This window comes from Emydura macquarii, unplaced genomic scaffold (assembly GCF_026122565.2).
Source record: "Emydura macquarii macquarii isolate MOO-44397 ecotype Brisbane River unplaced genomic scaffold, CSIRO-AGI_Emac_v2 contig_1390, whole genome shotgun sequence".
Taxonomy (NCBI): domain Eukaryota; kingdom Metazoa; phylum Chordata; order Testudines; family Chelidae; genus Emydura; species Emydura macquarii.
In genome coordinates, this window is record NW_027131527.1 from 17,556,382 (window position 1) to 17,574,689 (window position 18,308).

At 37.9% G+C, this 18,308-nt stretch overlaps 1 protein-coding gene across 1 annotated transcript in view; it reads left to right on the forward strand.

Moving 5' to 3' along the window:
* Window positions 1-18,308, forward strand: part of PCDH15 (protocadherin related 15) — a 714,631-nt gene that overhangs the window by 440,924 nt on the left and 255,399 nt on the right. Inside the window, exons 16-17 of the mRNA XM_067552760.1 lie at window positions 5,452-5,584; window positions 12,285-12,364. Coding sequence (XP_067408861.1) covers window positions 5,452-5,584; window positions 12,285-12,364 — 213 coding nt within the window. The remainder of the gene's footprint in view (window positions 1-5,451; window positions 5,585-12,284; window positions 12,365-18,308) is intronic.

The following is an 18,308-nucleotide window of genomic DNA, read 5'->3' on the forward strand; positions in this document are numbered from 1 at the left end:
CTTGACAATTTCCCTAGTGTCACTGTTCATTTGAGACAGTATAAAAAGTCTCTAGCCCTTTGCTTAGATTTTTTCCGATCCCTAAGTGACCTTCAGGTATCCTCTTTCATGTAACACTTTAGGGATTACCATCCTGAAGACTTTAAAAGAAATTCCATCTAGGACTGAGAGCTCCCCTCCAGAATGGGTGTTAGGGATTGGGAACATGCTGTCCCAGTCATCCTGTGCTAATAGACGTTGTCACTTTCTGTAAGTTCTAATCCTGTGTTGTTGCTCTGGCAATCATAGTCCACATTTTATCAGAGACAAAACTTTTGTTTGTTTGTTTGTTTGTTTGTTTGTTTAATCAAATTGACATGTGCAATGTCTATCTCTGAGCTTTGCTCCATTGTACTTTTATCAGATGCTGTAGAGGGTATGTCTACAACTATCAAATCTCTTCCAGGTTTACATTCAACTTGCAAATCATATATTTGTAACTTGGAAAAAAAAATCTCTGTGTATTCTTGGGAGTGGAAGGTGTTGCCAGGTCTGTTATGGCAATAGTAATAAGTGATTTATGGCCTTCCATAAATATAGACATGAAACATTTTACACCCATGGACTTAAGCCAAAGCCACCACCTCTATTTCAGTGTGTGTCGATACTCAGTTTTTGGTAGTGCCAGTGATACACAAGCTACTGGTCTCCAGTTTTGACCATACTGCAAGAGGAATGTGCTAATATCCTTCTTGGAGGCATCCATGGTCAGCTTAGTTTTACTCTTACTGTTATGATGCCTTAGGACTGATGCCTCTTTAGCTAACTCCTTCAGTTTTTCAAGATCTTTATTAATATTTGCATCCCAAGACCATTGGACAGTTTTGCAGAGTAATGCTCTCAGATTGCTGGTTTGGGCGGATAGATTAGGCAAAAAATTCCCTAGGTCACCATTCCAAGGGATCTTTATATCCCTTCCTTGTCTGCTGAGGCAGGCATGTTACTGTGCTCTGCCTGCACACCTTGCTGTGTTAAGTTCTCCCACGGGTATATTATTTCTATTACATGGAATTTACATTTGTGTTTGTTTGGCTTCAACTCAGCTCCTCTCACTCTTTCCAGAGCTGCTCAAAGCCTCTGGTCATGCCTTCTGCCACTTTTCCCCTGATCAGAACATAATCTGTGTACATTTTAGCACCCTCTATACTGTCAAAAGTGATTGTTTTCCTGTGAAAAACCTCAGGTGGGGAACACACCTCAAACTGCATCTCTAAAAGAGGGTGGTTTAATGTGCAGGAATATGTGTACTTTTTTTTCTGCGGGCCACCTGCCAGAACTCTGCTGACACATCCAGAATAGAAAAATATCTGGCATCACCCATATCCCCCCAGCCTTTCTCCCCTTTTAGAGAGTGGGAAATGTTTCCTTTTTTATATCTGTATTTAAAGTCAGTAGGTTCTGTGTCTCTTTTTTTTCACTATTTGTGGCTTTTCTTTTAGCGCTAATGCTGTTTCTGGCAAACACGTTAGTTTGTGTACCATGTCTAGTTTAAAATTAATAAATGTCCATTTGATTTCAGGTTGACAAGCCATCTTCTGGTGGAAATGGTGCCCATTACTCCTGTGAAAAAATCCACTGAGATAGTGGTGTTGCTGTCATCATCCTCTTTGTCCATGCAGTGCACGCTCTCCTGGTGCTTCTAAATTCTTGCAAAGTGATGTAATCTGTTGCATTTCTTTCTTTTTTCCTATATGTCAGGTCGTGACCTAGCTTGTGCTTGTCATCATCGCATATGCAGCTCCTTGCGCTGCTCTTGCTTGACTCTATGATCTCCATGTCCCTTTCAGTCTCAGGTCTCTTTTCTTGTGTTAGACTGGATTCTCAATCAAGACAACAGTGTCAGAGTATTGTCCACCCTCCATAAGCTTCAGTCAGGACTGGGGGACTGCCGTTACTTGGCAAATTCTAATTGCCTTCTCAAAAGTTAGTTCTGGGTCTCCCAGTAGGCTCTCTGAGTTTTTTGTTCTGAATTCCAATCACAATATGGTTTCTTATTAGGGACATGGTTAGTCCCCAAAATTGCAAGATTTGTCTGTTCAGCCTTAGGCTGTGTACATTACCTACCACAGGCAGCAGCATGTAATGTGTGTGTGTAGCAACATAGTGCAGTGAAAAGCAAACTTTGTCCACCCTGCAGTGTGTAGCTACATGTCAGTGAAAGACTGCGCAACAGGAAAAGGCTTCAGCAGCGCAATACTGCAGGAGCTTTTCACTGTGGGGAGGGAAAGGCTCTGGCGCAGAGGAGGCAGCAGGGAACACTCCTCTCCCCCTGCACTCGCCAGAGCCATTTCCTGTTGCAAGAGTCTTTTCCTATGGTGAAGGAAGGCTCTAGTAGTGGGGAGCTAGTGGCTCCTTTCCCCCCTGCGTCTTGACTGTCTGAGTCTTCCTGCTGTGGGAAAAAGTGGCTAAGAGTAGCAGTGTTGAGAGGGAGGCACAACTCAAGAGAGTAGATATGTGCTTGAGTACAAATCCATGCCCATCAGGTGTGTCTTTACTCAACTTGTTTAAGCTGTGCCTCGCCAACTACACTGCTCTTTATACCTGTGCTGGTGGGCTACATGTGTGTAGGCTACACATCACCAAAAGTGCTTGAAAGAGACATTCTTTATTAAGCCATCAGTTCCAACTGCCTCTGCAAAACAGAACATGGGCTTCTGCAGTGCCTCTCCCACAGCCTTCCTCTCTGGAAAGCTATACCCCTTAAAGGTACCACAATTCCCAATGCCATAGGTGGAATTGAAGCATGAAAGTGACGTATATATATATATGTGAACTGACAACATTTGATCTGGATATTTCAGTCTCCCCCTGTGAAGGGTAGTATCTTTTAAATTTATGGAGAAAACAGAAATTTTATTTCATACCGGATTGGTGCTGGAAACGGGTTAAAGCATGTGAACTGACAACATTTGATCTGGATATTTCAGGATATTTGGTATTTTCAGTTTCAGATCCAAAATTTGAAAAAGTCTAGGGTTGAAGTTTGATTGCTTTTCTGAAGTGGTGTCACTCTACAGAAAATCACATTTTCACCTTTCCACCTAGTAAATAGTACATACATCATGTTTAAAGTATGGGAGAGTCTCAGGTCTGCATCCTTTTCACTTTGTAAAACTATAGTACTTTTCCCCCAACAACTTTCATGGCCTCTGTGTGTTCTGATAAAATAAATGGCTAAAAGTGGATAGCACTGGAGCAGTTTACTAAATGGATTGGGAATAATAAAACATTAGGCATGTAATACCATAGTAATACTATCTATTTTATCTAATGCCATTATTTCACTTCTATGACCTTATCTTAAAGGACTGAAGAAAATTTGCTGAATATTGAAGACCTCATGTAGGAGCAAAAACACCACATATTTTAAAACTAGACTTGATATATATTAGCTTGGTCATTATTAGGACATAAAAGAACCAGGAAAAAGAAGAGAAAAAAGCCATTTTGAGTTGAATATTCAACAGAGGAAGCAAAATGTATACCATAAACACGTACATTTTTGTATAAATAAGTATTTACATTACATATGCACATCAAGTACAAACAACAAAAGTCCCAAGTGCCTATTTGTGTGTGCAAATGAGTTATTTTCAAAGTAAATATGCCTGTGATACAATGAATTTTTGTGGGATCATCCATTGCATTCGTTTTTGAACATTTAGCTCTAGTATTTTTAATCCAATAATTTAATAACATTTAGATTGTATAATGTTAGTGTCCAGACTATTAGTTCATAGAATAGATTAATGAGATTTGGGGACATATTTTAGAGTACATGACAAAGTAGTGAAGTTTAAAAAGTGACTGCTGCCTAATAAGGAAGTTTAGAGTATACTTTTTTCCTTTTTAAATGTTCAGCTTCTGCTTAACTAAATCAGAGCCATTTATATACATCATGTCAATAATCTGCAGATTAGAGCTTCTTAAACATTCAAGGAGATGATAGACTGTAACCACTCAGTGATTTATGTGGTGTACGTGTATACGATGCACTCTAATGGAGAGTTTGTACTTGTGTTTAAATTGTGATTGATGCTTAACTTGCTTTGTTTTCAAACTATTACATTTAAATCACTAGACTGTCATCTCTTTAGGTTATAGATGAAACTAAGTTTGACAGCTATTCCCTAGAGAACATCTTTACTTGTTGCTAATTTTGGATGGTGTCTTCTCAGGAAACTAAGGATGATGTGTATTGGGAGAGGTATCTGGGGAAGGTGTGGAACATTTCTCTAGTATCTGACATAACATAAATAAAGTTTGTCCCTTGTTTTTATCAACGTGAAAGTTTTTTCCTAACTTTACATCTAAAAATAAATGTTAGTGTCTGTAATATAGCAAGAACAAACATATACTGTATCAGAATCCTGAACTGGTAATTAACAAAGTATTGATTTAGTGAGATGTCATTTTATGGAATTTAACTAAACTTATCTTCAGCTGAGACAAAATGATTTCAAATTAACAATAAATATACATTCCAGTATGCCTTTTAAATTTTGTTTAGTATTTAGTAGATTTTTTTAAAAAAACTATTCATGGTTTATAATGTACTCTGGTAAACTTGCAGAATGCTCAGATTTCTTTCCAGCAGGTTTGGACATCTTTGTTTGTTAAATCATGAATTTTTTACTGGAGCCCTAAAGAAAATGGAGATTTAAAGACTGTCAATTAGTTTTTGCAGAGGAAAATGTGATCCTGGTCCATGACTCTGAGGCACTACGATAATACAAAAACTAAATAATAATAACCAACAATATAATGTTTACTCACTAGGTGACATATTTCCAGATAATGCAGCACTGTTTTATGGTTCTGGAGATCTTATTAGATGTTGTAATATAGTAAACGGTGTAGCCTCGATCTTCATTTGCACTAAGATGTAAGAGAAAAGTGCCTGTAAGACATCTTTTCCATTCCCCCTTTCCTGAAGCTGCTGGGGGCTATTTTGACACTCAGTGTAAATTTAGAGGCGCCTAACTTAGAGTACTGTGTGTTCCAGCCCTGCCCCCTCCTTTAACCATCTCTGTCTTCTATTCCCAAAGAAATATAGCTGGCTTTCAGCAGCCAAGGATTTTCCTCAATGGGGGTGCATACATTAGCTTATCAGAATTTGACACCGTGTCAGAAAAGACATAATAGGACTCAAGGGTTTGGGGGGTCATCTTTGCAAAGCACACAACAAGTTAGTTCCTTTTTAAAATATTTAAGATTTTATTAGGTTGAGATGGGAGTGTGGGTCACTTCTGAGACAATATGGAAAGAAGTGTGTCTTGAAGGAGGGAGAGAGGTTGTGAGACCTAGAGAAATAGGGAGGACAGTCCATAGATATAGAAATTGTAGGTTACATTGCCATACTGTTTTACATTGATTTTTGACTTGGCTTTGGTTCTTTTTCTGTCGTTGCAGGAGTTCCATTACTACTGTTTACATTGAGGTTCTTCCTCCAAACAATCAGAGCCCACCCCGCTTTCCCCAGCTGATGTACAGTCTTGAAATCAGTGAAGCCATGAGAATTGGTGCCATTTTGTTAAATCTGCAGGTACAGAGTACTTCAGTGTAAGCCTTTACACAGCTACTTCTGCTTATATGTGTGATACATAGGGTCGTGTCCTCCCTTGTAGAGGTCAAAGAGTCTGTGAGGATTAAAATCTATTCTATACCAAAGGCATAGCCCAGAAGAAAAATGCTGACTTGGCATTTTTGTAATGTTTCAGATTTCCATCATACCAAAATATATTCATTCGAAGCTTTTAATCGGTCTTCTGCTCAGAAGTGTGATAAAGAATAATAGATGATATCTCAATTTTTCATTGAATTTAATATGGTGTGTAGGGTGTATGGTGTGTAGGGTGAAGGGTTGTCAGCATATTGAAGGGCTTGTATTTATCTACCAGGCAATTACAGTGGGAGCAGTGGGTATGCAAACTTCCCTATATTGATTCATTAGTCTCAACTCTGACCATCAGATGCCACTTCTAAAAGTGAGAGAACAATTCAGTTTCTGTGTCCATTGAATCCTTAATCTGTCCACTGAGACTGCCGAAAAGGAGGCCTGTTCTGTTTGTTGTATTTGCCCAGTGTGACGTTCACTGAGATGAATGGCTGATTGTTTCACACGTATGATGACTATTCAGTTGTGTAATGACTTTTAGTCACTACTGACTGGAATGTGATTTGAATCAGTGACCCAGAGTCAAAATATTTAATGTCCCAGTTAGAGTCCTCTGAAGTCTAATAACTCAGAACCTACTATGGCCAGAATCAGCAGGCTTTTCACAATGGGAAGCTGAAAATCTTCTCTCCTTCTAGTTGTTTAAAATTCCAATTTCTGGTCCTGAACAGTCATGGTATTGGACCGTTGAACCTGTCAGTGGGAAAGGGCTTTACCTTCAAGCATGTAATTTTGGGAGGTAATTCCACATTTAGGGAAGGAAAAAGGAAACACTGTGTGCATGTTTTTAATTGCTACTCTTTGAAGATGCTCAGAAGTTAAGAATGGAATAGATGGATTAGTGGGTGAAGTGCAGCTGAGGTGGTCCAAGTTGCATGTAAAATGTGATTTCACATGGTCCTGCAGTTTCCTACGTGACTCCAAAAGTTGTTACATGGTTGTATCACTAAATACATGTCTATACTATGAGCTATGGGTATGATTCCCAGCTACCTCAGTGAGATCTAGGACAAATAGAAATAGTAGTGTAGCTACTAGCAGCAGAGGCAGCGGCAATGGCAATGGGGGCATGGCTTAGCTGTGCCGCATACAAACCTGCCTGAACCCTGTGGGCATGTATATGTATACGTGAGCTGGGAATCACATCTCTAGCTCATAGTGTAAGTGTAGCCATATTGTGCATGTAAATATAATGTAGTATGTGTAATCATTGTTATATCTTCACTTTGAAACTGGTTCTCTACTCAGTACTACTCAGCTAGTATAGAATCTGAGTGTGGAATCAGGCCCTTGTAATAAATGCAGCATAAAACCATGACTTTACAAAAAATCAGGGCTGGGATTTTCAAAGAAGCCTAAAGGAGTTAGGTCTCCATATCCTAGTTGAATTTCAATGGGATTCAGGCAACTAATTCCCTTAGGCTCCTTTGAAAACTCCAGACTGAATATATTTATTCCAAATGGAGTTTGGGCTAACTGTTGCCATGGGGTAACTAAAACTCAGTAGTGTAAAATAGTAAGAGAGGTGGCATTGCTTGGACAATTTTGACCCGAAAACTCAGTCTGGGTCCCACATTCCATAGCATGGTTACCTCAGCAGAACACAGTTAATCAAAAGAATAGAATCAGGACAGCAGACTAGATCCTCAGCTGGTATAAATAGCATAGCTCAATAGAACTCTACTGAATGGAGCTAATCAATGAAGTCCGTGCCAGAGCTACGGTACTCCTCAGAGGACATGGTTCTGTATGTTTGCCATTTTCAGTACATTTACTGAAAACAAATGATCTAAGCCAGAATGAAATAAAGGAACTCTAACTGAGGCTGATTCTTGCAGATGCAAGGGGAAACTTTCTATTAAACAGTGTGTTGAACTACTGATTAGCATTATTATGGGTGATTAAACACACGCACACTGAGAGAAGACAAATCAGTTAGCCCAACACTGAAAGTTAACTTTTGGTACATTTTTACTGCCTGTAGTGAGTTTTAGAATTACACAGCCCTGCTCTTCTGGATTATTTTCATAGCCAATCATAAACTGGTTGTCTCTGAAAACACTGGAAAAAGGAAGCCCAATAGCAGGCTGAATCAGGAATAGGCATTAAACTGGCAGCTGGTCTAATGCTAGAATGTACAATCCTTCAGGCTCAGGTTATCTTTGCAGGTAGCCAAGCCATTAGTTAGTTTTAGGATATTGGGTAATCCAAACACATTTTTGGAAAAGTAAATAGAGTGTTGAGATGAGCATTGAACTTTTCCCAAAGTTTTTCTAAAGTAATTTGAATATTTGTTTGTAAATTTTGCATTATAATACCAGGTTTGTACTCAAAAATTTAAAACAAGTGTTGATTTAATCTAGTTAAAAATATCTTTAGGAAAACATGTCAAGCCTAAATTACATTTGGGGAGAAGTGGTGGCATTAGTCATGCCCAAAGGGGCTGAAAGAGTCCTGATTATTGCATCTTTTCTAACTGACTTGATCAGCAATGGAAGGGAGCATTTAGCTAGTGTAACCATGGCCACACGCCCATTCTGTACCAGAAATCCCCAGGTACTATCACTAAGAATATTATGAAAAGAGAATAAAGCATTCTGATTACTAAACAACATTTTGAAAATTAAAAAAACATTATTATAGTAGCCATTCAAATTATACCTTTGTATTGTGTAATGTATATCCTACCACACAGTGTGGCATATGTTTAATATGTTATTAAATGTATTGAATTACAATAAGATGTTCTATATTTAAGAAAAATATTTAATTGTTAAATTAAAAATATATGTAATAAAATTTGTCAGATGACTGTCTTGAACACATGCCACTTCCATTGAGATCAAGGAAACTGCTCATGTTTGTAAAGTTAAGCACATGCTGCATAATTGCTTACAGGATTGGGACCTTTTTATGTTTGATAGGATGGAAGTGAGATGTATTGAAGACAAAAAAAACACATTTTAAATCCTTGTTCATTTAATTCACTTTTGTTAATTTTTGACACAAGAGTATGACAGCAATAGCCGGGAAGGATCAGCTTTTTTTGAGAGCAAGTTCTTTAATTTTTATCTGCACTATGTGAATCCTAAAGCCTGCAAAGTATTTCAACCTCTACTAATAAATAATCCTAGATATTTCAAATATGGGCAATAGCTACATACACTTAAAAATTACAGTTCATTGGATATTCTAATTCAATCCCTTCTATTAACACACAGATGAAGGAAGATCCAATTTATTTTTCTATGCTAATACCACATATTTTAAAATGCACCCAGTTGATTGCAACTGGTATTTTAATAGCAACAATCAAGATTACTTTAAGTAATGCAGCAATAAATAATCCCCACTGTGTTATTTTGTAAATAAGACTCAGAGTTTATTGAATGCCTAGAATCTGTTTATTACTTCATATTCTGCCAGGCATTGTTGATTAAAGCTTAAGCATGCAAATGTTCTCATTTTCTTGAGATTTCGATAAACAGGAATAGAGCAATTACCATGTTACTGAGGTTTGCTATATAAGCAGGCAGCAAGCCATAATTCTCTAGAGGTGGCAAAATGGGCACATTTAATTGTTATTAGAATATACAGGTGTCAAAATACAATTTTATTTAATCAGCTGATCCAAATTTAGGGAGAGATGATTTTTCTAGGGTTGTGAGTCTTCAGTTTTCTTTTGTATTTTTACATGATGTACTTATTTGAATTTAATTGATTAAGATCATGCATAATTTATTTTGCTATTACTTGTGCATTTTAAAGAAGCACATATGAACCTACAAATCAGTGATAAATGCATTTCCAAGTTTTTTGGGGGGAGGTTGGAGGAGGGAGGAGAGTGGTGGTGTTTGTTTTGTTTTTTGTGAGAGCCTGGATTTAAGAAGAGAAGGAAAAGTAGCTGCCAAGGTTGCAAATTTGATTTGCAGGCAAGATAGTGGATTTGTCAACTATGATGGAGAAAGTGAGAGGAAAACTGAAAGTTTCAGTTTCTGCCGTGTTGATTTTAAGGAAGTAACAGAAAAACAATGACAATTAAGAGATGGGGCCCCAGACAGAGGGAAAGGTGTCAGGGGAGTAGAGAGAGATTTAAAATTCATCAATATAAAAGTGATGTTAGAGATCATGGGAATGAATTGAATATTAGAGCTTTTTTAAAATATGAGGGAGTTTTCCACAATTTTTGTCAAATAATTTTTCTCATTTTTTGTTTTAAAAAAAAATTTTTTTTTGTCAAGCTCTAGACAGGGGAATGAGTATAAAGAAGACAAAGGACACCTCTGGGAATGCCTAATGAGGAGGAAGTTGATTCATCAGAGCTAAAGTTGAAGAAGCAGTCAGCAAGATAGGCAAAGAAAGATCAGAAACATAGAAAAGGGCAGAAACATAGAAGAGCTAGAAAAAAAGAACATAAAAAAATAACTGGTGCTCAGGAGTGTCAAAGGCAGCAGACAAATTAAGGAGAATGAGTATAGGAAAGTAACAGTTACACCTGGAAAGGAAGAGGACAGTTTCAGTGGAGAGGACTGTAATTATTTATACAAAGTGAAAGAACTCCAACAGTGGAGTTGGAGAAAAACCATCCCTGAATAGCCAACAGCATGGTGATTAGAGCACTCACCTGGGATGTGGGAGACCCATTATGAAGTCTTTGGTCTCAATCAGGCAGAGTGAATGCCCTAACTGCTTGGATATCAGCTATTCTGGGATCTTTCCCTCTTTCTTTTTTTCCATCCTGGACTTGAAAAACCTTTCTTAATTACAGTTTCATCAAACTTCATATGTTCCTGAGAAAAGATTTCATTTTGATTCATTATCATTTTCTGACCAAAAAAAAAATAGTTAAAAAATTCCCAACCAGTTCTACTCTTCAAGAGGTATCTGAAAGAAGAGAGGATAGTGGCTTATAGAGCAGTCTGCTATTTCTGTTCTATACAAAAAGGACAGCGCAAAGACTCTTATGTGTGAAGCAGCCAAGTGGACAGTCAAAGGTGGCATAACAAATGGAGTGGAGAGCTCAAGAACTGCTCTAACTTGTCAATTTTGTGTAGCCCATCAGAGTACATATACCAGCTTGAGATTGCCAGAACGCAATGCCATGTCGCCACTTCCTCACCCAGAAGCCAACACATACCTTGTGCCAAGGGCTGTTGGGAAGAATATCTAAGATCTGGTTATGTCAGCACTACACCTGATGTAGATTCCCCCATGCCAGAGGAATCCCCAGCAGGGAAGCTGTGTACCTGCTGAATTTGCACTGTTTCAAAGTATTTATTGTGGCCTCTTGACCTTTTCAAAATAATGTTTGGCACTCAGGCTCAGGAGGTTGGACCCCACCTTTTGCAGCCCATCAGCAGTTATGAGTTTTACAATCACAACCTTTAAGCAAAAACAAAACAAAAAAAAAAACCTTTTATTTTTCACTTTTTTATAAATGGGTCCATTAACAACATTCTTTATCTACCTTTTCAGATCATTCCATTAGTTTCTTTTAAAACAATTATGAGAATGTAGAAAATGCAATTAAACTCTTCTGGCCTTTTGCAGCATTTGTATTCTTCCTAGCTTGTACATTAAAATCTTGTCAGTTACACAGCACCAAATGCTATTTTCTATCTTTAACCCAGTGAATAGAAATGTTTATTACTAATTTCTTAATGTCAATATTCTTTCAAGTTTGTTTGGACAGTTCTTGAGAGAAGAGTATTTGTGCACTTTGCAGAGTTTATTGAGGGTTTATCTTTTGGTATGGCTTGCAAATTCCAAGAATTCATATGTCAAGTTTCTTGTCATTTTCTTCTTAAAACAGTCACTCCATTTGAAGTTCAGGGTCATGGATACAATTGCAAGAGCAATTCCATCAAGCTAAATACCTAATCAGTGTTTTTAAAAGTTGTTTAGGGCATGCACATTTGCCTGGAGAAGGTAACAATGGCATGGACAATTGTTACTGTGAGATGAAAGTATTGTTATTAGCACACTACCTAGTTCTCATCCTGATCTTCTGAGATGTACGAGGAACCTGAAAGAAAAGTCAGAAGGGTTATGATTCAGGTATGAGGGTCAGTAAAATGAACATCAGCAGAAGGGTTGAGAAGATGGCACACAAAAGGATCAGAAAGTAAAGTATCTGGATGAGAAGAATAGGGGAAAAGTCCCACCTGGAGGGTTATCAAGGAAAGGTCAGGATTTGTTCCAGTCAGACTGTTTGCACAGCCCCTTAAAAATAAAGTAGAAAACATAAGTACATGAATACATAATAAATTTCATACTTGGTATGGTATTTGGTCATATTTATGGTAAAAACTTGAATATATATATATCTTTAAAATATTTAAAATGAAATATTTGTTGTGATGTGATGCAACTGAATAGTGAATACCCCACATACATTCTGACAAAATGGAAACAGTGAGAACTGATTCCTCTTGGAAAGATACTTAACAATACTTCAACGGATAGATTTAAAAGGTTAATTTTACAGCATATAGATTGTTCAACATTAACCAGCTTTTTAGCACCCATGACTGTAACATGTTGTTTTGTTTGTGCTGTTTTTCTGAAGGCCACCGATCGTGAAGGTGACCCAATAAAATACCTTATCCAAAATGGAGATCCTCAGCAAGTTTTTAATCTCTCTCAAAGGTAAGTGGAAAAGCCCTTAGAATTGAATTTTTAACTCGTCAGTCACATGAACATATAGATTGAGAGCAAGAGAAAAGACTCTTAATCAGCGGTATTCAGCTGTTTGTAGTTTAGCTCTTAGCTGTTAATAAGAGCTCTGTCAATGGTACTGAGCTCTGAAATTTTGCACCGGGGACTATTTATTTATTTTAAACATTTTACTAGGTAAAACCCACTGAGGTGGAAACATTCCATTATAAGAGTGACCTGGGATTAATTAGATGCCTTTAAAATTGTCAGCCTTTTGCTAATAAAGGGACATTTTTACTTCTTGTTTTGAAAAACATTACTCGGTAATGAAAAGGAAGATTTTTTTAGCTATTATTTTATTTCAGCCACTGGTAAAATTTGAAACATTTAGCTTTTCCTAAGGTTGAAAATCTCCTTAATTTCAATAAGAAGATGATATGTTATTAGATACAAGCACCAGATAAAGTGCCCCCATTCTTTCAAGTAGATGTAATTTACATCCTATCATTCACCAATGTCATTCCTGTTCAAAGGGAAATGAAGGGTAAACTGACTTTCCCCTTCCAGAGTATGCGAAGAGAGTAAGCGGGTGGGAAGTGGAGGGGGTCTTTCCTTAGGGGCTTGTGTTTTAATCCTATTTAATAGGGTTTAAGGAGTAAGTGAGGAATTGCAGGGACTTCCTTGGACCAATGTGAATATACTGAAATAAGACGATAGATATATAAAATTTCAACCCCTAATGTTTGAATTGGATCAGCTAATCTAAATTTCATGTATTTTTAGGTGACTTGGAATTTAAGCACTCACAAAAATATGTAAACACCAAAAATTCCAAAAGGTGTTTCCCTTTGTCTACTTCACCATTGTAGCACAGTGTAGTCCCTTTAAGAACAATGAGCTTTACTACTCCATTTAGTGGGGAGGTGTTGGTAAAGACAGAGCTGTGGGTCAAGGAAAACAGCAGCAGAGAGACTGAAAGTGGTCTCAAGGAGGCAGTAAAAGCAGTAGGGAAAAAAGCCAGACTGCTGCCTATATCCTTGACTGTGACTAGAACTCCTAGGTGGAGTTTGTGGACATTCCCTTCTTCTCTCAGCCAAGAGGGAATATTGTACTCCCAGGGATGCTGAGATTTGTAAGATTCCTTCTTTCACAAGGGAGAGACTATGAAGGGAGCTGGAGCTGCTGGCACTCCTCCCATAAAGAGGAAAAATTTAGCCTGTTTTTTTATTTGGACTTCGATCCACATTCCTGTGTGGAATGTGTCTAGGTTCTCAAGAGACACATGTGAGTGAAGGAAAACCCAGTGAATGGCCATTTTGTATGTTCTAGGCTTTACCCAGAGAACTTTCTGTTTGCATTTGGTCAATGGAATTCTGTCAGGAATCAAGGTCTGCAGCAGAGGCAGTCTCCAAGCAGGGCCTGCAAAACCAGTCTCTGGGCACCCTAACAAATGCAGCTGATTGGTGGTGGGCTCCCTGATTGGCTACACCACCTGACTCTGACGCTTGGCTCTTGAACTTCCACCCCAACTTTGGCTCTGACCCTGAGTTCTGATTCCTGGCTACCAACTCCTGCTCTAACCATGAGGCCTGACTCTGTCCCAGTCACTGACAACCTCTGAAGAGAGTCTTTGTTCTCAGGAGAAATGCCTTCAAGGTTGTAACCTCTGGAGGAAGGCCTTCATTGTTTTGGAAAGGGATCCCATTGGTGTGGCCATTAGGTAACTTCACCTTCCGCTAGCTGGGTTTCAGTGTGTATATGTATGAAGCTAGTTACTGCCGGGACAAGCGTTTATGAAAAACATTGGCTTCACATTTTATTATGATATAGTCTAAACTCTGCTGATACAGTTCCACAGTTGGTGTCCCTGGCTGCAGAACACATTGTCCTCAGTACCTAAGGGTTTTTCTCCACTGCAGTAAAAGACCCTCTGGCAGGGTCATGGCTGGCCCATGTCTGCTGATTTGGGCTCGCAGTGTTCAGGTGGTGGGGCTATAAAATAGCAGTGTACATGTTCGGGCTCTGGATGGAGCCCAGGCCCTGAGATCCCTAAAAAGGTCTTGGCTGTAGCCGGAGCCTGAACATCTATACTGTTAATTTTAGCCCTGCAGCCTCAGAACTGCTAGCCTGAATCAGCTGCCCCAGGTTCTGAGACTTGGATTTTTTATTGCAGTTTAGACGTACCTTAAAGGTCATATTCTGTGTGTCTTCACCTGCATTGTCCCTGTTGGACACTAATCTTTTTAAGACATCCATGAGGGAAAAGGTGTGCTTTCCTAGCTATCTTAAAATAGAAGGCATTCCATACCACTGTAGCCATCTGTATATCAAAAATAGTGAGGAGTCCAGTATGGCCTCTAAGTTTTTCCATCTTTGATGGTCTGTTGTCTTCAACTGATGGCATTGTTAGAGTATTGGCAAGTTTCTTGAAGAATTTCACCCTTTGTACCTTCTGTCTTTTATGGACTGAGTTTGATCTAAGTTTTCTTCATCCATCCACTGAGTTCTTCCACACATTGAGATATCTTGGTAATAAGCAGAAACTGGGTTGGTGGTGAGGAAAACATATAGTTAGTGCTATCTACATATTGCTGGCATAGGAGTATTGTCTCGGAGTCTGTTATGGAAATTCATGGATTTTAAGGCTTGAAGGAACCATTATCACTTAGTCTGACCTCCTTCATAACATAGACCTCATCACCCACTAATTCATTGAGCCCACTAACTTTAGACTGATATAGAGCATATGTTTAAAAAAGGACATCCAATCTTGAATTGTTCTACCAAAAGTCAAATACTATTTGATTATAATGGAGTAAGGGCACAATGTAGGAATAGTAGCATGTCCCAGATCATTTACATTAGATACTTTTCTTAAGAACCCAAATGCACTTAGGGCCCAAACCAAAGACCATTGAAGTCACTTTAAAGACTCGGATCAGGCCCTTAAATAGGATGCTTTTTCATATATTTCAGTTTAGGTAATTGGGTGTAAACTTGAAAGCTTGTCTGTCATACCAACAGAAGTTGGTCCAGTAAAAGATATTAACTCACCCAGTTTGTCTTTCTAGTCTAGGTACTGTGACAGATTGTGAGTAGCCTAAGGCTGACTCACCACTATGTGCCCTTTGGCAGTATCCCCTCGTGAGGTAAATTGATGAAGTAATAGTTTAAGTACTAAGCGATTAGCTAATTAGTTGGGCGATTCATCTCATCTAGTTAAAAGAGAGGCAGAATGAGAAAGTAGAAAGTGGAGAAAGCTGGAAGGAAGGGTTAGAGAAACCCAAGATCTCAGAGAGGTGAGATCTTTTCCCTCCTGCCCAGTGCTTTGGTGGTAGGAAAAGACTTGGGGAAAATACGTATGCTGTGGGGAACAAACATTTATAAAGCACATTGTAAATAAAACACCTTTTCTTGAACTTGCAACAGGAGTGTATAAGGATTGTTTGCAGTGAGAATCCAGAGTGAGGGAACCCCATTCTGTGACAGTCATCAATGTGACTCTGGAAATGGTCTAACTTTATTGTTGGGGGTATTGTGTACTACACTAGCGCTATATCAATTAACCCTTTTTCTTTTTTTTTAATATTGTGCACAGTATATCTCCTGTAGCATTCACTTTGCTAACAAATTAGATAATGGCTCCATTCTAAGGATTGACATAGTAGCCTTTCTAATTAAGCTTCAATTCTGTCTCCTCTGGCAAATAAAATCTGAATCTGATCTGAGGTAATTAGGAACCTCATTAACTCCCTATGGAAAGTGATGGATATTTGATTAAAGCCCAAGGAATGACAATGGAATACATGAAATTGAATGGTATACAGTCCATCTGACCCTGAGTAAAACACAGTATCTCATCATTAAACTATTTCTTGAAGTATGTTCAGTTTTTGGCATATTTATCTAGAAAATACGTATTACAAATGTTAGAGGGTAAGAAGAGATTGCTTGGACTATGGCAGCATGGGACACAGTAGAATTCAAAAAAGCAAAACAGGTTATATTTTCCTGTTCATTTTAAATCTAAACTTCACAGGTAACAAATATGCCTGCAGCTGTAGTGTGATGGAATTTGAGCACTGTTTCTTGTGGACATTTTATTTGTCACAAGTTTCCTTCAGAGCCCAATCATGAACTCTATTTTAATAGATTGCCTGTACTAACATTTTATCACAATAAAAACACAAATTTCTTAACAAGAACATTCATGCTGAACATGATCAGAACATGCAAATCAAGTTTCCTTCTGTTTAGTTGTTGTGAGACTGTTTTCTTGAACATTCTTAAACCTTTACCATAAGCAGTTTTACTACATTGAGATGATGGCTAATTCATTATGAAGGACAGATGGGGATATGTATGCCATTTAAATGCAGTGACTGGTTTTCTCTTTTGTGACTATTAATCTACATATGACCTTTTTAAAACCAAATTGCCATCCCAAGAAATGTATTGCTGTTTCCACTTTCCTAATCTATAGAATATTGAAATAAAAATTTTAGGTTAAAAATTAAATGGTCTTTAATAAGATGAATGTAATTACTAATTGAATTCCCCATTTTAGTGGCCCCATGCAGAGAACAGTGCGCGAGACTAGAGAAGTGGAAGTAAGATATACAGTATTACTGGATGTTTCCCTTAGTTGTTTAGTAAAATTTTGGAAATAAGTTATTGCTGAGTCAATCTGTTTTGATGTTCTTTCCTTCTGCTAAAGAAGCTATTATGGACATCTGTGCACTATAGCATTTTGTTTGTTTTGTAGCCATGAGTGATATAAGATTTAATACCTTCCTCAAATTCCCTCTATCACGATGATTGAGACTGGATATTATCTTAGAGGTCAGTCACTTAATCCTAAAGAAGAGCTCTTAACTCTTCCCACTTATTCTTATTCTAATGATCCTTATTAGTATTCACTTAAAAGTGTCTGCTTGCTTTACAGAATAACAAAACACTTGGAGGATCACAATAGGATAGGATCCAACCAGCATAGGTTCTCAAAAGGAAAATTGTGTCTCACTAATCTCTCAGAATTCCCTGAATGTGTCAATTAAATAGTGGCTAAACAAGACCTGTTAGACATTTATTTAGATCCCAAAAGGCCTCTGACAAGGTCCTGCACTAGGGATTACTCAAGAAGCTAAGCAATCATAAGGTGAGAGGTAGATATTGTCATGGATCAAAAACTAACATGGTGACAGAAAACAAAATATGGTCAATTTTCATCACAGAAAATGTTTAAAGCAGGGTTCCTCAAGGTTTGAATTAGACCCTGTGTTGTTTAATGTATTTAATAATTATCAGAGAAACGCTGGAAATAGCGAGGAAGCAAAATTTGCAGATAACACAGTTATTTAAGTTAGTCAGAACAGGAGAGGACTGTGAGTGACTTCAGAGAGACTTAGACAACTTCAGAGAATAGGCAACATGATGGCAAGGGTCTTTTCCATTATGATGCATGCTTGAGGGGAGAAAAACTCAAAACTACTAGGTCATCTTACAGGGTTGTAAATAAATTCTTCTAACTCAGGAAAGGAACTTGAATGTCTTTTTAGATATCTTAGTGAAGACTTCTGGTCAGTGTGTAGCTATGTTCAAAAAACCTAATGATATTTGGTTGTATAAGGAATGGGATGGCAAATAATATGGAGATTATTATGACCATCTTTATATAAATCAATGGTGTGGCCTCATCTGGAATTCTATGTGTAATACTGTTCATCTTGTCTTAAAATTGATATCACTAAACTAGGAGTTCAAAGAAGGGTGATGAGAATGATCAAAGACATGGAAAAACTTTCATATGGAGAGAGAGACTGGGATTATTTACCTTAGAAAATAAATCACTAAGAGAGGATGTGATAAACGTCTATAAAATAATGCATGTTACAGAGAAGGTTAGACAGGCAATGTCTGTCTGTTCTCCCTGTTT